We start from the raw sequence: 21,527 nt of genomic DNA, 5'->3' as shown, positions 1-21,527 counted from the left end.
AAAGAAGAAAATGCAAATGACTGTTCATCTTTCAGAAACAGAGTTTAAAAATCTGAATGGTTTTGTTTTTTTAAAATCAACCAAACTAAGCCTTAACAGAATATAAAAGGAGGTGCTCTGGTGATATCTACTAAAATTACAAATGCATGCACACTTTTGACTCAATAAATACATGTCTGAGAATGCCTTCTGTAGATACATTTCCACATGTACAGAATAATATGTCCATAAAATGATTCCCAACATTGTGAGTAATGGTTTACTTCTTACATGCTCGTCAATTACAGTACATCTATATAATGGCATATTGTGCAGCTTAAAAAAGACTGAGGAAACAACTTATGTGATGTCATAAAAGATCTCAAAGATGTACTAAGTCAAAAAAGTAAGGTACATAACAATGGTTATGACTACAATATACTTACTTTATAAGTAAATATATAAAAAAGGAGAGGAAAATAAGATTAATTCTAATTGCATTATAAGTATTAAAATTCTATAAGTATTTAATTCTAATTGCATAAAGAAATTCTGAAAAGGTAAAAAAAAAATTACCAACATTGAGCATTCTTGCATGCATGTATGTGTACAGAGAAGGAAGGGCAAAAACTGGGTGGATGGAGGTCAGGAATGGGAGGGAGTAAGACTTTTCATTTTAAACATAAAGTTTAAAAATACACATTCATACTTTTTAACCATGGGACTATATTACTTATCTAAAATATTACAAACCTTACTGGGGGGGAATTTTTACATGCAGGCATCTCTTCAGGATTCACATTAACTAGCAAGCTTAGAAGTTCCTTTCTTTTCTTTCCATACAGCTCTTCCATCCTGTAAGTACTCTACAGCTTCAGTTCATGATCCATTACTATAACTGATGCCTTCTTAACAAATGTAAGAATATGCATCAAATACTACTTGTTTGATCATTTAAAGGTAAATACAGAATTCAAAGATGCAGTTTCTGGCCCCTCAGTGATGTTCCAGGCCTTATGCTGGGTTTTCCGTGTCAGGCATTGTTCTGAGCACTCCCTTCATCTTCACAATGTCCTGTGAGGTAGGCATTAATTTAATGCCCAATTTTATATACAAGGACACTGATGCACAGAAAGGCCCAAGGTCAAATATCTAGTAATGGTGAATCTGGGCTCCAGAATCTGTGGTTCTAAGCACTCTGCCATGCCAACTGTCATGTTCTTAGGAATATCATTAACCACCACCCCCAACCAAAAAACCCCCCTAAAACCTATGTCCAAGTGCCAGACATCATACACGGCAATATAAAAGGTGACTGAAAAATATTTGTTGAAATCTCAATTTGCATCTTAATAGGTATGTGTGTTTTGTAAACACTTAATACATTTAGTTTCTTCTACATTACACTCTTAAATGAATCTGTATTGCAGGAGTAACTATTTCATAAAATCTAGAAATTAGCAACTCTTACCTCTCTGGATATAGAGGAATAAAAACATCATCATCTATTGCCTTCTTCATTCTTGAAACAATGGGTTTAAGTAAATCCTATTTTTAAAAAATTTAAAAGCATCACTGATAGTTATAGGTAGAAATGTGTTTACCAAAAGAAGCAATTTTAACAGAATAGTGCAAATTTGTACACACTCACAGACTTAGGTGTTAAAATAACTATCAGTTAGGTACAAGAGAACTGCATTCATCCATGTTGTTGCACGTTGCAGTAGTTGGTGCCTTTTCACTGCAGCACAATATTCTGTTGCATGATGGAACATTTATTTAGATGGTCTTCAGTTTAGGGGTTACTATGAATCATGTTGCTATAAAAGTTCTTGTAGAACATGTCTTTTAGTATGCATGGGCATATAATTCTAATGGGCATATGTAGAGATAGAACTGCTGGAATACAGTTCATGTTTATATCTTCAACTTTGTACAGAATGCCAAATTGTTTTCTGAAATAGCGGTATGCCATTTATATTCCCACTAGCCATGTATGAGAAATCCTGTTTCTCTACACCCTTACTAAATCCTGGTATTTTTAGAGTTTTTAAATACTTGCAATTCTGGTGAGTATGTAGTCATATTTTAATTTTTATTTTCCTATTGAGTAATCTGATGTTGAGCATCTTCTCATATTCTTATTTACCATTTGGATATGCCCCTTTGCAAAGTATCCAATTAAGACGCTTGTCTACATATGTTTTTTTTTTTAATTTAAATTAGGTTCTATCTCTTATTGATTTGTAGATGCTTTATAAATATGGTTTCTTCCCTGGTTTGTCAATATCCTTTGACATAGTATATTCACTTTGGCAAATTCATTTTATTGTTTGTATATCAAAAATTGAAAATAACCAAAACATTGAATCATGGGAACTTTTAAGGACATCATGTTATGTCCATCCAGTGCATGAAATATTTAGCTAAAGTTTATGAAGACTGTAGTAACATGCAAATTTAAATGTTTAATATTTAAGTGGAAGAAGTAGGATACGAGTGTACATGTCCATTAGTATTAAAATTCTGAAATAAAAGGTAGGCTGAAAATATCCTACAATGGTATCAGTCTTTGTACTAGGATAAAAATTTCTATAATAAGATACTGGTCTTACACTTAAAAAAGGAATCCATATTTGAAAAATGGAAAGGGCATACTACATACTAGAGGGAAAGTTATTTTTTTAAGTCAGTGACAATGTGTGTAGCACAAATTAAGCTGTCATATACCCTATACTAAGCAAGTTACTCATAAATGTAGAATTCAACCAAATATATTTTTTCATGAAAGGTGTATCTAACTGAAGTCCTGTTTCTCTTTTCACTTAAATACCTGTAACATATTCCTCAAATGGCTGCATATCAATATTAACATTAAAAACAAAAACTCAATTTTCTTTTACTCTCTCAAACATTTTGAATTCTTTTTTTTTTTTTTTTTTTTTTTTTTGCAGTACGTGGGCCTCTCACTGTTGTGGCCTCTCCCGCTGTGGAGCACAGGCTCCTGACGCGCAGGCTCAGTGGCCATGGCTCACGGGCCCAACCGCTCCGCGGCATGTGGGATCTTCCCGGACTGGGGCACGAACCTGTGTCCCCTGCATCGGCAGGCAGACTCTCAACCACTGCGCCACCAGGGAAGCCCTCTTGAATGCTTTTAAAATACAATTATGCTTTGATTTTTTTCCACTTAATGTAAATGATTTTGAATCTCAGCCTTGATAAATATTTCCATATTAATTTTTGTTTCTTAAAAATAGTTCTCTAAAAAATGCTATAAAGGACTTTATTGAGTCAAATGACAGAAGTAGAATATGGATGGTAGATTAAGTACTGTTAAATTTACTGAAATTGCTAATTGTACTATGGTTATGTAACAGACTATCCTTAGCAAATATGCAACTTACTCTCAAAAAGTGTTCAGGAGAAAAAAAATCGTGTGTGTGTATGTGTATATCTAATGGGAGAGCAAACACTAATGCAAATGGGGCAAAACATTAACGACAAGTCAATCTGGGTAAAAGGCCTATGAATATGCTATTTTTATTCATGAGAGTTTTCTGTAAGTTTGCCATTATTTCCAAATAATTGTTTAAAACAAAAGAAAACTTAAATTCACATATTTTATAACTCGGAGCTCATTAACTTTTCCAAGTAGTAAAATACCTTTGGTGGAAAAACAAAGTTCTCTAAAGTGTAAAGTTTTAACAACTACACGCACTTCTGTACACAGACTTTTTATTTTTTTATTTTCTTATTGAAAGGTTCTTTAAATTCTACAATGCTTTACAATTTTCAGAGTTTCACACACGTGATAAAAATATGGGATGCTTCACGAATCTGTGTGTCATCCTTGCACAGGGGCCATCCTAATCTGTGTATCATTCCAATTTTAGCATGTACACGTTGCCGAAGTGAGCACTGTATAGAGACTCTAAAACAGCTCTGAAAAGGCACTTAAAAGCTCTGGCTAGTAGTTTTTATGATGCTCTGCATATCCATAGTGATAATCCTGGGTGGCATGGGCAGATGTTGAGGCCCTCAGGGGAGAATGAGAGTAGGTGCTCACCACAGCAAGAGCAGCATTACTTTTGTGTGTGTCTGTGTACAGGGGTATGTAAGACTTTATTTGAAAAAGTTTCTGTGGATAGAAAAAGAAATTTGAAAACTACCAATCTATCTAAGCATTCATCTGATGTCACTTTCACATTTCCACTAACCGGTCACCCAACCTATGCACTATCCCCTGAGGCTGTGCATAACTTCGGGCATCTTTTGACTATTAGATTTCAGTTAATGAGAAACAAACTTCTCTCCCCTACACCTTCCATACGTTGGTCCCGGTTACTTCTCAGGATCATGCAGAGCAAATCTAATCATCCTTCCCTATGAAAACTCTTCAGGTTTAAGATTGATATCTCACTTTTCTACATTTTCTCTTTCCCATACCATCTTAGACACTCTCCATTTAATATACTTTAACCTAAAATTAAATGCAAAATACCCAGGGAAGTCTTACTTGTGAGGAAAGCACATACAACATTTTTACTCAAAAGAGCAGACACCTAGTAGGATGAACTCCCATTAGTCTTTCTGCTACTCAAGTGACACTGTTGACTCATATTGGGTTTACGGTTGATTATAATCCCTCTCTGTGTTACCTATGGTTGCTTCAAAGCTGTGCCTCTCCCATCTTGTATTTATGCAGTTGAGTTTTTGAACACAATGGTAGGACATATGTATATTCCTTTTACATTTTATGTTTTGAGAGTCACTCCATTTTCTCAGTATTTTGAAATTCTTTTGGATTCTAATTCTTTTATCCATAGATCTATGACAGAATTCCTAGCTTTCTGCCATTGAGAAATTTTATTAGCATGTATTTTACATCTTCATCCAGTTCAATAAAAATACTGAACAGGACAAAGCTGAGAAGATTCTGGCCCTATGGGTCAGTATTCTTTAGGTATACTCTACCAGTTTTCTGTATATCTGACTATACCATATCTTTTCCCATTTGATCCGTAAGAAAATCTTAACATATTTAAATACATTATCTACTGTACCTGTACAGTACCTTATTTATCAGTGAAAGTAACTGAGATAATATGGAAGAATATGCTTTGATAAATAGTTGTTTGTATTTAGGAACCCCATCAATGAAAGATTACAGTAAACACTGATTTCTTATTTTAAGTGCTCGTAATCCATCTCTGTAATAATCTATTTTAGAACATTAACCAGAATCAAAACTATTCTCACCAGACATTAGTTTACAGAATCATTTGCTTTTCACTTCAAAATCAGGAACTACACTGTCTGACTTGTTCTTCTGGAACCTTTCTCATTCTCTTCAAAAATCACTGGCAAACTGTGTTACTAACCTGGAATATTACGTAGTACACTGATTCTCAAGTAGGGATAATTTTGCCATGCCTCAGAATATTTTATAAGTCTAGAGATATTTTTGGTTGTCAAGACGGGGAAGTGCTACTGGCATCTAGTGAGTAGAGACCAGGGGATCTTAATGCATAGGACAGCCTCCCACAAAGAACTATCTGTGCCGAGTGCCAAAGTTGAAAGTCCTGATGTAGTTCTAGTCTCCTACGAATGCAAAGACCCCATTTTCAACATTCAGAGTGGGAGGGCTTCCAGAATTTAAATTACCAGTGTAAAGACTTCATGAGTGGATCCATAACACCACTGAAAGACTTTAGTGGTTACAAAGTGCTGGGCCTGCCACTTTAATCTTTTAAAAGTGACTTGGAACTCTGGGCCCCAGCTCCTTCACCTGTAAAATGCAATTAAAGTCCACACATTTTACAAGGTTGCGAGGATCAAATGAGAAAATGTGAAAGTGTTTAAAAAATGGCAAAGCACTATTTACATTTGGGCTATAGTTAAATAATCCCACATAGAGAGCAAATACAGGACTATATAGCTGCTTCCTTGTAGCTCTAACCTACTAATCTTGGTTCTGTGCTTTATAACAACACAGAATAAATCTATTCCTTCTTCAAATATAAACACTATCTCTATGCACATCTTCTTTTTAGTTGAATCTCTCTAATTCCTGCATGATTTTCACATGCTTTTATCCTGTTGTGGGTAAGTGGAAAATGCCCTTTCTCCATCAGTTGCTACTGTTCAAATCCTATTCCTTCCTTCAGGTCCCTGCTCAAATGCCACATCTAACAAAAATTCTTTCACTGCAGAAAGGAAATTCTCTCTCCTGCCTCTCTTTTGAGGTTCATAGCCCTTTATCTGGGCCACTCATGGGGAGGCAATGTGGTCAGTGAGATAAGCCTGGGCTTTAAAGTAAGACTAATAACCAAGGTACAAATCCTAGTTCTGACTCAAGGCTTTACTGTGAACAACCTTTCAAGATTCAGATTCTTCAACTGTAAGATTAAGCTATCACCGTTGTTAATCGGATTGCTGGGACTAAGTTGGATGATACAGGAATAAGACCTAACAGAGTGCCTAGTACACAGCAGGAGTTAGATAAACAAGTGCTCCTTGTCACTCCCACTTACTTCCTATTTGAAATAACAGTTTATGTACATCTTGTTTCCTCTAAGATAACATGCTTCTTAAAGGCAGAATCATGCTGGTATCCCTATTCTCCCTCTTATTTCTAACAGCTTCCCTTGTTCATGACAGCAATTCCAAGTGCTAAAACTTACTGGTGTTCAGAATATGAATATGACATGTCTCCTTGCTTTTTCAACCACCTTGGTTATTCCACTCTGGGTACCCTCCAGTCTGTCAATCTCTCTCTTAATTCTCTTAAAACTCAACGTAAAATTGGTTTACTTATTTAACTGCATGAGTATACAATATTATCAACAAACAGAATGATAAAACAAGAGTACTACAATAAGAGTAAGATTCAACACTCTCAAAAGAGCCTCTAAAAAGTTCCTTCCTCTTTATGTCTTATGTTCAGTGAAACTCAATTCTAAATTATGCTAAGATGAGAATCTATCCTATTGAAGCTTGAATCCTCAAAGAGATTACTGTTCTCAACTTTGGCAGATTATAGAAAACTAGTTAGTATAATGAATGTTAGCCTAGTTTTAAAATCATTGTTAAAATAAGGTCATAATATTACTACACTTTTGCCAAAAAACAAAGGTAATTAGTATTTTTTTCTTTTAGAAGGAATGAATTTGCACTAATATATTTATGCCTTTTCGTCTCTGCAGGGCCAATGTATATTCACAAACCTGAAAGACAGCTGGCTGGGCCATGAGAACACAAATCAGACCACTAAACAGAGAGAAATAAGCTAATAAGAATGAAAGTAATAATCTGGATCTTATTGAATGTATGTGTATCCTTTTATAAGCATTACCATTCCTGTAAGAGTGTTCAGAAATATCAAGGTGTATTCTTTCATCTTATTAATTATAAAGAGCAAAAAATGGTCAATCCTAAATATTTTTCCCTAAATAGTTTTCTGATAATTACTTCTTCTGCATCTTCCGTAAACAAAGATTTATAATAAATTATATTGATTTACAAATATATCAAGAAATTCATAATTCTAGAAATTATTACCTGTTTGCCTTTATTAATAACTTCATTTTCACAAGTGGAATGTTCTTCAAAAATCATTCTGCTCTGTGTTATTAAATTTGTTGTCTGTGAGGTTGACAAGGGATCCCAAATGAATTCTACAAAGTCTGAAACAAAAATTTTTGGTGGTGCACAATTTAGTTACTAGACTGAGCTTTGCTTGTCACATATAAACAATTGAGGCCTTTAGCAAACACTACTTCCCTCCTTATGTGGTTTAAAATCCATGACAATCAGTACCATTATGTATTTGCATATACTCTCTGTTGCTGCAGTCTGGCTCAACTGCAACCCTAGTTAAATCACCTTGTCACAGCATCTGTGCCTGCAACCATGCGGCTAAAACATGGCTGGAAAAAAATACACTTTAAATTGATCACCATGAAACTCCAGTGAGACCTTAATGCTGCCCAGCAATCACATTCTGTTTCCCTGGCCCATTCTCTTTCCCTCTGGCCTAGACAATTATTTCCTGCCTTATCCTTCCTCCTTGCTCTCAGTTAGTGGACTTTACTCTTCCAGATGACTATTTCTTACGTTTTCTTTTCTCTACACTTGCTCTCACTCTCAGCTGATTACTTCCCCATTTGATGAGAAAAATAGAATCAATCCGAAGAGAAGCTCCACAAGGTCCTCCTACAGCATGTACACAACTACCAGCACCTGTGCTCATAAACTCTAACTTGTCTCCCATTCCTATGGACGAAGCACTACACTCCTTGCCAAGGCCAACCCTTTATTTGTACAAAAGACCCCAACCCCTTCGGCTTTCTTGAAGATCCTGTTCCCGGAATTCTGCCCTCTCACTTCCACTGGATCTTTTCTATCAGTCTACAATTATTTCTCTTGTATTAAAAATAATCCCTCTCTTGACCCTACTTTCCCCTCCAGTGCTGTTTTACTTCTTTGCTTCATTTTACAACAAAATTACTTAAAAAACTTCCTATCTCCATTTTCTCTCCTCAAACTCCTGAATTCACTTCAGTTAGGCCTTACCTCCAACTATTCTCCTAAACTACTCTTACCAAGTCACAGATAACCTTCACATTTGTAAAATCTAATGGTTGATTCTACTCCCCATCTGATTTATCAGCAACAATTGCAACACTTTTCCTTACTTGGCTTCCAGGATACTACCCCCGTTTCCCACCTACCTCTCTGGTCTCCTTTACTGTCTGTTTGTCATCTTGTTGACTTTCTAAATGCAGGAGTACCTCAGGACTCTGGTCACTTACCTTCTCTTTCCTATTTATATTTATACTTTATACAGAATTCAACCACTTTCCAGCTTTTAACACTCAAGCCTAAGCTACTATCATCTGTTGCTTGGATTACTGCAAAAGTTTCCTAACTGGTCTGCCTACAGTTCATTCTCAACACAATAACCAGAGTAATTCTGTTAAAATGTTAAGGCAGATCTCGTCACTTCTCTGCTCTAAACTCTCCTTACAAATGATTATAAGGCCCCATATGACACAGCCAGTCATCCTGCTCACCTCTTCTTAGTCTCCCCCTTGCTCACTCTACTAAAGTTACCCTGGCTTATGTGCTGTTTTTCAAGCAAATCAGGCTAGCTCCTGCCTCAGGGCCTTTGTACTTGCTGTTTCTGCTGCCTTGGATGCTGTTACCTCAGATATTCACATGGCCCACTTCTTTACTTCCTTTTGGAATCTGCTCATTTGTGACCTTCCCAGGAAAGCTTTCCTTGGCCAACCTATTTTAAATTGCACTACTCTTTCGTAATTTGTATCTCTTTCCCTTACTTTATTTTTCTCCTTGGTCCTTTTAACCAACATACTCTAGATTTTATTTATTTATCTTGTTTATCCTTTGTCTTCTTCATGGAATGTAAGCTCCATGAGAGCAGGGATTATTATTTTGTTGTATACACTGAAGTAACAACTGTGCTTGACCCTTGTAAAATACATGTTAAATAACTTTTTAAAGTTTTCTTTGCGGTACGCGGGCCTCTCACTGTTGTGGCCTCTCCTGTTGCAGAGCACAGGCTCCAGACGCGCAGGCTCAACGGCCATGGCTCACGGGCCCAGCTGCTCCGTGGCATGTGGGATCTTTCCCAGACCGGGGCACGAACCCGTGTTCCCTGCATCGGCAGGCGGACTCTCAACCACTGCGCCACCAGGGAAGCCCTGAATAACTTTAAAAAATGTAAATAGGTTAAAAAGAAACATCCCAAGTCAAATATAAAACAGTGATTTCTCAGGCATCTAGAAGGTTAGGCTTGTAATAATCTTAGAAATATTTGGTCAACTAATACTGAGAGCCTACTATGCGCCTAACATTAATGACAGGAAACAAAGCAATAAGTAAGACTAGGTAACTGCCTCTGAACAATTCTGTCTAATGGCAAATACAAATAATTTAATGCATAGATGCCACCCTAAGTATGAGTTCAGAGTGCCACAGGAACCCTGAAAGGTATGCCTAATCCAGTTCCTAGAAGCAATGTCCATACTGAGTTCTGAAAGATGAGGAGAAGTTAGCTAGATGAAAGAGGTAGATTTGTCAAGTGGATGGACGGCAGAAGGTATAAAGGCCAAGGAGAATATAGCTTAAGTCCAGTAGAGGTGGAAATGAGGGGAAGAAGGAACTGAGCATGGCAGGAGATGGGGCTAAAGCACTACTAAACAGAGACAAAATCCTGAAAGGCCTGGAAAGCATGTTAAAGAGTTTAGACTTCATCCTAAAGACAGTTAAGAATAATTAAAGTGTTTTACGTGAGGTATGACAGAATCAGACATATTTTAGATAGATCACCATGGTTTTTGTATAGAAAATGGGTTAGAAAAAGGAAAAAAAAAACAGACTTGGCAATTGCTTATATAAGGAGGTAAGAAAAGGGGAGGAGTGGATGACTTGAAAGTTCTGGTTTGAATATGTGGGTAGATGGAGGTACCATTTTCCAAACAAAGAATATGAGAGGAGCAGGTCTGCAGCAAAGACGGCAAGTATGATTTTGCATGTGGAGTTTAAGTTGTCAAGTAGATGTACTCAGAAGATACTTTGATAAGAGAGATCTGGTGCTCTAAGAAGACATCTGGACTTGTTCTTCCAGTTCTTTTTGATTTAAAATGAAGCAGAATAGTACCATCCAAAAGAACTTTCTGTGATGATGGAAAATACATCTTACATCTGCACTATTTAATATGATAGCCATGAGTGATATATGGCTACTGAAGATTTAAAATGTGTCTAGTGTGACTGAGAACTGAATTTTGATTTTACTAATTTGAAATTTATATTTTAATAGCTACATATTGCTAGTGGTTACCATACTGAGCAACACAGATATAGATGGCACTAGAGGAGAGTATGCCAGGGATTACCTAGGGAGCTCATGAAGAAGGTCCAGGATAGGACTTGAGAATAAATATACAGTATTAATTTCTTATAATGCTACTTATTTGAGTAACTGTTTAATTGTAAGTGAAATATTTGGAGTTTCCAGATGAGTACTTAAATGAGGCACATATATTCTATGCTATCATTAATAGTGCTTAATAGCTAAAAGTAAATAGTTAAAAGTACTATCTTTCTAAGATACCCATGATTGCACTACAAGTTATATGAAAAAAAATCTTTAAAGTATAGTCAAGTTGGCTGAGAAGCACTATAAAGTAAGTTGCTTCATCTTTTAAGAGTTCTGCAGACTTTGTAGTCAGAATTCATTCTCAGTGACATGGTGGAACAGATCCTTATCAAGTACAATTTCAGATAAAACAAGCCTTCAGACTGAAGCACAAGCATCAATGCCCAAGGGCTTCTAAGTGCTGGTGGCAGATGTGAGGGAAATGTAGTAATGTTTTTTAAAGAAAGAAAAAACACACCATACACAAAAATAAACTCAAAATGGATTAAAAACCTAAATGTAAGGCCAGCCACTATAAAACTCTTAGAGGAAAACATAGGCAGAACAGTCTCTAACATAAATTTCAGGAAGATCTTTTTTGATCCACCTCCCAGTGAAAATAAAAACAAAAATAAACAAATGGGATCTAATTAAACTTAAAATCTTTTTTTGGGCCACGCCACATGGCTTGTGGGATTTCAGTTCCCCAACCAGGGATCAAACCCAGGACATCAGAAGTGAGAACATGGAGTCCTAACCACTGGACTGCCAGGGAATTCCCTAAACTTGAAATCTTTTGTACAGCAAAGGAAACCATAAACAAAACAAAGAGACAAGCCTCAGAATGGGAGAAAATATTTGCAAATGAAGGAACCAACAAGGGATTAATCTCCAAAACATACAAACAGCTCATGCAGCTCAATATCAAAAAAACAAATAACCCAATCAAAAAATGGGCAGAAGATCTGCATAGGCATTTCTCCGAAGAAGAAGACATACAGATGGCCAAAAAGCACATGAAAAGCTGCTCAACATCACGAATTATTAGAGAAATGCAAATCAAAACTACAATGAGGTATATAACCTCACACCGGTCAGAATGGCAATCATCAAAAAGTCCACAAACAGTAAGTGCTGGAGGGGGTGTGGAGAAAAGGGAACCCTCCTACACTGTTGACGGGGATGTGAATTGGTACAGCCACTATGGAGAACAGTATGGGACGTCTCTTAAAAAACTAAAAATAGAACTACCATATGACCCAGCAATCTCACTCCTGGGCAAATACCTGGAGAAAACCATAATTCAAAATGATACATGCACCCCAATGTTCACTGCAGCACTGTTTACAATAGCCAGGACATGGAAGCAACCTAAATGTCCATCAACAGAGGAATGTATAAAGAAGATGTGGTACATATATACAATGGAGTATTACTCAGCCATAAAAAAGAACAAATAATGCCATCTGCAGCAACATGGATGGACCTAGAGATTGCCATACTGGGTGAAGTAAGTCAGACAAAGACAAATATCACATGTTATCGCTTATATGTGGAATCTAAAAATAAGGGTACAAATGAATTTATTTACAAAATAGAAGTAGAGTCATGGATATGGAAAACAAACTTATGGTTACCAGGGGATGGGGGGTAGGGGTAAATCAAGAGATTGGGATTGACATGTACATACTACTATATATAAAATTGATAACTAATAAGGACCTGCTGTAGCACAGGGAACTCTACTCAGTACTCTGTAATGGCCTATATCGGAAAAGAATCCAAAAAGAGAGTGGATATGTATAACTGATTCACTTTGCTGTACATCTGAAACTAACACAACATTGTACATCAACCATACTCCAATAAAAATTAAAAAAAAAAAGAAACATAAGGGGAGAAGTTAAGGGAAAGAAAGAAATACATGTAGTAGAGATGAAAGTGTGCCCCTAATAAATGACTTACAAAAAAGTAACTAATGAAAGTAATGCTAGGGCTTCCCTGGTGGTGCAGTGGTTAAGAATCCACCTGCCAATGCAGGGCACATGGGTTTGAGCCCTGGTCTGGGAAGATCCCACATGCCGCAGAGCAACTAAGCCCGTGCGCCACAACTACTGAGTCTGCACTCTAGAGCCCGCTTGCCGCCAACTAGAGAAAAGCCTGCGTGCAGCAATGAAGACCCAACGCAGCCTAAAATAAAATAATTTAAAACAATAAAAATAAAAGTAACGCTAATGTCACAAATCCTAAAGATCCAAAAGTATCAGGAGTTTGATAGCCAATCATTTGCACAAACAAGCATTTTTTAATCAGCTTAAATTATAACATCTATTGCTTTTTACTGCATATTACAGTTGTTGTGTTCAAAAACGTCCAAAAAAATTTGTGACTGTTAACAGAAATTAATGATCCTACACTTTGCCAAAGAACAATTTAATTTTATCAAGATTACAAAACAGTAAACAAAATTTACAAAATAAAAATTACAAAACAGTACCTGTAAGTCGAGGAATAATTGTTTTGCTGATGACAGTAGACAAGATTTTCTTATCAGAACTATCTTCCTTCTTTGAATCTTCCATACTGCTATCTATAAATTCTTCTATAGATGTGAACCATGGCATTTGTTTTAAACCTATGGAATCAAACTTATAAATAAAATTATCTAAGTTATAAATAAATTCTTAAACATTAGTTTATTTTTAAATTAATTAAATTAAAATTTTAAAAAAAGTTAACTTTTTCAGTAATTACCAGAGCTTCTCTAAGGATCAAAGGAGAATAATTCCATATTTTAACCCAATGTATACAGTACTAGACCACCAAGGCTAGGCAGGATGACATGACTAAGACATGATGCCTAGGCAGTAGGACAGAACACTGCGTTTCATGCATTCATTCATATCCAGAAATGTCCACTATGTGTTCAGAGCCTACTACATGGCAGGTACTGTTAGGAGCAAAGTATACATTTATAACAAAAGCACTTAAAATAGCCACGGAATTTATTTATAAAAATACACTTACCTCACGCAAAATTCACTTCTGGCTCTCTCGAGTCTCACTGGCACAAATATATACTTTGCATGTGGTTTAGCTTATTATTAAACAAACAGCAGATGGTCAATTATTATTTGTTGAATAACTGAATGAACAGATCTTTGCTAGATGTAACAGAGTACTCAGTTCAGCTGGAGTGGTTAACAACTAGGCTGCTTTCCGACAAACTATCTACCACTTTCTTAGGGATAAGCTTGGCTCCTAAACTATGAACACTGCATGGCCCTAACACAGAGCCTAAAGGCATGCATGACTAGAGCAGAGGAAGATAAAACGACAAGGATCCATCCTTTACTTTGTTAAATCTTTATTTTCAGCTCTCCTTTCTTCCTAGAGTTTCATTTTCTCATTTCTGCTTGCTTAACAGGCATATCCACATGGATGTCCCATCATCATTTCATTGTCTATAAAGTAAAACTTCCATCAAAACCGTTTTCCTCTCTGAAAAGTCACCATTTTTATGAATGGAACTACCATTGTACTAATAACTCAGACTCCAAATCTTGAGGTCATCTTTCTGATATGTTGTGTTAGGTTTATTCTCAGTATTTTACTGATTCTTACTTCATAATGCCACTTGTAATCAACACTTTCTTTCTCTTCCCTTTGTCACTATCACCCCACGTGAGGAATTCTTCACCCTGCACTTGGGCTACAGCAATAGCCTTTCAGTATATACCTTCAACTCTTTCTCCCTAGCCTCCAAATTAGCCTGTTGCTCAGGGCTTCCTAAAACATTACCTTCATCATGTCACGCCTCCCATTATCTATCAAAATAAGTTCATATCTCTTAATTTAGGATCTACGCAGTCTCTACTAAACTAATATTTATCCTTATGTACCTTCATAAAATACCTTTTCCTTCCTCTGTCTTCCTGTTTAAATTCTATATATCCTTCAAATCCTCATTTAAATTCCTCATCTTCATTGTAGCTTTCCTAGCCAAGTATTCCCATTATGTCATCTCCAACTTCAGAACTCTTGGTACCTATTTTGAATTTCACTCAAACAGACTGTAAAATTCTTAAGGTCTAATACTACCTTTACTTTTTTTTTTTGTTTTTTTTGTTTTGTTTTGTTTTGTGGTTCGTGGGCCTCTCACTGTTGTGGCCTCTCCCGTTGCAGAGCACAGGCTCCGGACACGCAGGCCCAGCGGCCATGGCTCACGGGCCCAGCCGCTCCGCGGCATGTGGGATCTTCCCGGACCGGGGCACGAACCCGTGTCCCCTGCATCGGCAGGCGGACTCAACCACTGCGCCACCAGGGAAGCCCCTACCTTTACTTTTTTGAGTGATCTTAAACTTATCATAGAAGAAGATTTAAAAGAAAAAGTGTTTCCTTTACTGATGTTAAGTGTCACTCAGCCTTAAAAACAGAGTGAGAACCAAGAAAAGATGAGTGCAGACTATTACTCCAAAGCACAAATTATCAATTCCAACTCTAAAGGAATGGTACTTTATAGTTAACCTGATAACTAGAGGATTTAAGTAACTAAATGTGATCAGGATTATTTTTTTCACATGTTAAGCTTATGTACCTTAAGAGGATTCCAATCAATCAACTGAAATCGTATTAGGGGATTTAAAAGCTTCGGAATGCATAAACTAATGAAAGCTTCATAATAAGAATCAGGAAACTTTTCTCGCCATTGTTGAAATTTCAATAAAATATTCTGGATATTACAAAAATCATCGTGTACATCTTCAAAAATCTTCTTATGATCCTGTAAAATGTCACCTGTGAAGAAAATGAGTCTCTGTATGTTATGCATTTTAAGTTTGTGATCTTGAAGTTTGCTTCCTATAAACATAGTTATGTATAACTTATGTAATCAACTGAGCTGAAAACTATCCTTTGACGTTAACATATAAATTAGGTTTTATTAAAAAAATACTTTAGTAACAACTGACACTAATAAAGTCTGCCGTTTACTGAGCCCAGCTATATGCCCAAACATTATAAATACATTACCTCATTTCATCATCATAACTATGTTCCCTATAAGGTAGGTGTTTCTAGCCTACCTATTTACAGACAAAGAACAAGCAAACAAACAACAATATCAGATATAGTGAAGTCAAGGAATCTGCCAATGATCACACAGACTAGATCCCCTCTTTGAACTCATCTGGTTGACTGTAAAGTCCACACTCAACTATACATATTTTACCTTCTTATAATGCTAAAACTGGGCTTTACTAAATTCAATTATTTTAAATTAAAAATTATAATATAGGAAGTATGCAGTAGAGAAATTAAGCCAAAAATGTTCATGGTTCCTTTATAACAGGAGATGAAAAAGGAATACTCATCATGCTCCTCCATTTTATCCATTTTTTCAGAGGAAAGGACAAGTCTTATATGGAAAAAAAATGTATTCCTTTTTTTCCTGAGTTTTACCAACTATTTTACATAGCTTAAATAATTAAGGGCAATCACAGCAAAGCATTTTCCATCGTTTCAATACTTCAAGACACATTAGAAACTTGATAACTGACCTTGGCTTTTTTGGAAGTCCATCATGTCTGCTGAGGATAGTTCATCATCACTAGATGTTCCTTCCTGATGAGTACAATTCCCAGAAAGAACCCTTGCTTGTCTTCTTTGTGCCCTGTATTTTGCAATAAACCAAAAATAAATTAAAAAACAAATAGCTCCTGTTGAAAAGAAATGCTTTAAAACAAAAAGTCATCATTTACTTAAAATACCCAGAAATAAACCATCACATTTGCATGCAATTTTATGTTAATATTTTTGACATTTTAGCTTCATTAATCTGAATTGGTTCTCTCTCTTTTTTCCTGTAAGACATTCCCATAGCCTACCCAGATTTGGAAGAGCAGGTAACAACGTAATTAGGACCAGCTTCTTAGGTATGAGCCATTCCCAGCCTGATAAATGCCATTTTACCCATTCCTTCTGACTGATCCAAATATACCAGTGTATTTTTAAACCATAAATTTTGGTTTTATATCATTCTCACAAATTAATATGCTAGGTTATGGCTATTTATACTATATGGTTAATGGTATTTAAGTAGTAAAAAATACTTGCTCAATGATGCTTTAAGTCTTTGTATAGTTACCTTCGAGATTCAATCTCTTCTAAAATCCATTGAGTTTTTTCATCTATAGCCAAGCTTGTATTTGTTGACGTCTCAGCTTTGCCTGTTAATGAATAAAATTGATTTCATACTGCAAATTCTCAAAAGAAATACAGTGAAGCACTTTGAAAACAAGTTATATCTTAGGTATATATACATATCTGTATATATAAACACACACAAATAGAATATGCTTAAATTGCATATTTCATCATGCAATGAAATTGCAATGTTATCCTATCACAATATTAACAGTCATTGAGTTTGCTAGTCTAAGAAAATGTACCTTGTCTGGTGAATATAGTTCAGCACCTGAGAACAGTTAACAAAATTTAATATAAAGTTTCTTTCCCTAGTCTTCTTTTTCAGCAGTTTTCACCAGTTTTTTTTCTGTCCCTATAGTCAAATGCTAGAAATATTTGCATTACCAATACGTCATTCATATTATTTCCTATTTTAGCATGTACCGTAATTTATGACCAACTGAATGTCATGTATTTGAGTCATTCTGATTTTGCTTTTATCATCTACTTGATGCTATGGTCCCATTTCTTTCACTATACCCTGACAGCACCTTAATCAATGGAAGACATCTCTGAAAATACAAAACCAGTGTGAGAACTAAAGGGAAGCATCCAAATCTTTTATTAATATAATGAGATCTTACAGATGATTCTATGCTGAACCCACCAGAATTTCTTTAACCTCCACAATCTGTGGACGGGCTATGGAAAATTTATAAAGTTATATTTCTGACACAGTCTATATATTTATTTCAAGTCATCTCCAAACAGTCATTAAATGGTCCTATAAATATTTTGTTTCAAATACTAAGTGATTAGAAGTTATAATTTTCATTTTTTAGTTTTAGACTGCATTTAAGACGTTTTGAAGCCCTAGCTTAAATGGTTTGGGATTTTTGGAAGGGGGTAGGTGAAAGGTTAGTGGGAAAATACTCAAAACACATTTTTTTATACAGGAATAAAAATATTTTTATCTTTTAGCTGATAATTTAGCTTAATGAATAAAAAATCACATTGAACATGAAAAACACTAACGTGATAACTGTTGTAAATACGCTGATTCATGTTTTAATTCATCTTGCCTGCGTTTCATAAAGATCATGGCTTGTTTTACAAGGAGTGCATGCATGGCTGATTCTATTTCTTGGATGTTGATAATCTGAAATACATATATAAGTAACATTTTGTGGGTCATCCTTAAGGAATTATAAAAAATAATATTTATATATAAGCACATTACATGCTCAATTCTCATATACAGAAACATTTTTTATACCATCTCATCTCAATTAAAAGAACACTGTGAGGAACAGACCTAGCTTCCAATACTTTTAATACTAATAAAACTAGAAAATCAACTTACTGTATTAAAACAGCTATAAATATCATAAATAATAAAACCTAATGGGCTGGAGTCAGGAACATGGTAAGAGTGTATAGATAAGAAGAAGGATTCTTTTTTGAGCTAAAAGAGGAGGAGGAAATGATGACTGCAGCTATTTTTCACAGACTGAGGGGGGGCAGACCGTAGGGAACACTTGAGGAAACCAGTAAAATTTGAAAAAAATAGAGAACGGAAGAGACCTAACCAGACAAGTAAGAAAGCTGTCAAGCAGAATTGAGTGATTAGTTGAAACTGGCATTTTTATATTTCTTGGGCAACAATCTCCCCCACTCCAATGATGTTCCATAGCTAATGCTGTGGAATACATTGACAGTGTAATTCTTCAAGGATGAATGAAGAAATTTACATTGTAATAGATATTTCAGAAAAGTAACTACCAAGTGATATTAAAGGTAGTCAAAACAATAGGGGAGAAAATACAATTACTTGGTAATATTTTAAAAGTAAATTAAAAGTAATGCAGAAAGTAGAGTATATTTTTAAAATGATTATTCTACTTTAAAAAAAGGACAACTTAAGACCCCAGTGTAAGGACTTAGTATGTATAAAACAAAATCAGAAATTATAATGGAAAAGAATGATTCATAAATCTGATTAACACAAAAATTTCAAAACATCTGATGTCATTGCTAATTACTAGAGAAATGCAAATCAAAACTATGATGAGGTATCACCTCACACTGGTCACAATGGCCAACACCAAAAAGTCTACATGTAACAAATGCTGGAGAGGGTATGGAGAAAAGGGAACCCTGCTACACTGTTGGTGGGAATGTAAACTGGTGCAGCCATTATGGAAAACAGTATGCGGGTTCCTTAAAAAACTAAAAATAGAGTTGCCGTATGATCTTGCAATCCCACTCCTGGGTATGTATCTGGAGAAAACTCTAATTCGAAAAGATACATGCATACCAATGTTCACAGCAGCATTATTTACAATAGCCAAGACATGGAAACAACCTAAATGTCCACTGACAGATGAATGGTTAAGGAAGATGTGGTGTACACACACACACACACACACACACACACACACACACACACACACACAATGGAATACTACTCAGCCATAAAAAAGAATGAAATAATGCCATTTGCAGCAACATGGATGAACCTAGAGATTATCACACTAAATAAGTCAGAAAGAGAAAGACAAATACCAAATGATATCACTTATATGCAGAATCTAAAATATGACAAATGAACTTATTTACAAAACAGAAACAGACACAGAAAACATATTTCTGTGTCATAGGCACAGAAAACAAATTTATGGTTAACAAAGGAGAAAGGGGGTGGGGGAGGGATAAATTAGGAGTTTGGGATTAGTGTCTACAAACTACTATATATAAAATAAACAACCAGGTCCTACTGTACATCACGGGGAACTATATTCAATATCCTGTAATAAACAATAATGGAAAAGAATATGAAAAAGAACATACATATACATAACTGAATCACTTTGCCGTATACCAGAAATTAACACATTGTAAATCAACTATACTTCAATAAAAAAAATTAAAAACAAAAAAACACATCTAATGTGAAAAAACCATTGCAAACAAAATTAAAAAACAAGGCAAAATGGAATGTTTACCTACATCAAATAGGATAAAGCACTAAAATTTTTAAGCAATAAAGAACTGTTCACCATATACTGGAAAAAGAAAAAAGTAAAAAAAAAACCCACAAAAAACCTCCATATAAACCAAGAAGATAGCAGTGCAAAGGACACAAATAATTCAAAAGAAGAAAAACTACATTAACAAAACAAAGGGTTTGTTTGAGATCAAAATAAGTATGTAAAAACAAAAACCATTTTTTAATGTAGTAAACTAGAAACTGATACAACCTTTCTGGAGGATAATTTAGCAATGTTTCCTAAGCCTTAAAAATATTTAGACCCTTTCACTTAATAATTTACTTTCTAGGAAATTTTCTTAAACAGATGGAATTTAAAAAATTTATACTGCTATTTATAAGTTGCAAAATGATTACAAAATACACCTAACTGTCCAACATTGAGGTAATACTTAATACTCCAGTATGTCAAAAATTTGTAGGAAGAGTCCTAGATGAAATATTTATTTATGGGATTTAGACTTTAAAAAAAATCACATTGTAAGGGAATTTCTCCATAAAAAGGAAATGATTACATATTTACAGACATGTACCTTTTTATCAAGACAGTCAATTAAATTCTCCACATAAACTTTCATGCTTTTATAGAATTTAAAATTTAGAACTTGATTTGATGAATTCTCTAGGTTCTGGATGGTACTCTTTGAGCTCTTGACATCTTGTATGTATTTTTCATATTCCCTCAGGTGTGAGCGGTGAGTATCCTGTAGTAACGTTAATCTAAATAAATATAAAATAAAAATAAATAAAAAGCGCTTTATATTACAAACTTTTATTTCTATTATAGTAAGTAGCGGTCTAATGAAAAATTTTTTCAAGTCTACCTTACAAAGACCACCAAGGAAACTGACAATCATATAAACCTGGGTTTATAAGTCTTGCAGAGCAAAGGAAAACACCAGGATAAGAGGTTTCAAAGGGAAAGGTAGGAAAGGACACTTAAAGATTTTTAGGTGCTGGAGCTAATCATAAGTTAGTCTTAGAGGAGAAGTTAGTACGTGTGGATTGATCAGATTTTATAAACAAGGTGAGTTCCTGCAATAATCAGTGGTTTTATATTTGAAACACAGGAATCCATGTGGAGTTACTGTTAAATCAGTCTGTGGTCTTCCTTGCAATATGGGTATCTGAGTTGGTATTAAAACCATTTGAGGGCTTCCCTGGTGGCGCAGTGGTTGAGAATAATGCAGGGGACACGGGTTCGAGCCCTGGTCTGGGAAGATCCCACATGCCGCGCAGCAACTAGGCCTGTGAGCCACAACTACCGAGCCTGTGCTTCTGGAGCCTGTGCTCCGCAGCAAGAGAGGCTGCGATAGTGAGAGGCCCGTGCACCGTGATGAAGAGTGGCCCCTGCTTGCCACAACTAGA

The 21,527-nt window shown here is 35.4% G+C and overlaps 1 protein-coding gene and 1 non-coding gene across 2 annotated transcripts in view; both read right to left on the bottom strand.

Moving 5' to 3' along the window:
* GCFC2 (GC-rich sequence DNA-binding factor 2) overlaps window positions 1-21,527 on the bottom strand; it is a 72,894-nt gene that overhangs the window by 6,319 nt on the left and 45,048 nt on the right. Inside the window, exons 6-13 of the mRNA XM_065890797.1 lie at window positions 20,693-20,879; window positions 18,146-18,269; window positions 17,070-17,151; window positions 16,483-16,595; window positions 15,522-15,721; window positions 13,422-13,572; window positions 7,540-7,664; window positions 1,451-1,527 (exon numbers count right to left, since the gene is read on the bottom strand). Of these exons, the coding sequence (XP_065746869.1) occupies window positions 1,451-1,527; window positions 7,540-7,664; window positions 13,422-13,572; window positions 15,522-15,721; window positions 16,483-16,595; window positions 17,070-17,151; window positions 18,146-18,269; window positions 20,693-20,879 (1,059 nt within the window). The remainder of the gene's footprint in view (window positions 1-1,450; window positions 1,528-7,539; window positions 7,665-13,421; window positions 13,573-15,521; window positions 15,722-16,482; window positions 16,596-17,069; window positions 17,152-18,145; window positions 18,270-20,692; window positions 20,880-21,527) is intronic.
* On the bottom strand, window positions 3,793-3,896 carry LOC136134290 (U6 spliceosomal RNA). The gene has a single exon (XR_010656569.1). It is a non-coding gene; the product is annotated as a U6 spliceosomal RNA (small nuclear RNA).

The sequence above is a fragment of the Phocoena phocoena genome, chromosome 14, assembly GCF_963924675.1.
Source record: "Phocoena phocoena chromosome 14, mPhoPho1.1, whole genome shotgun sequence".
NCBI classification, from domain to species: domain Eukaryota; kingdom Metazoa; phylum Chordata; class Mammalia; order Artiodactyla; family Phocoenidae; genus Phocoena; species Phocoena phocoena.
Note: the sequence above shows the minus strand (reverse complement) of the source record. Positions and strands in the feature narration are given on the sequence as shown.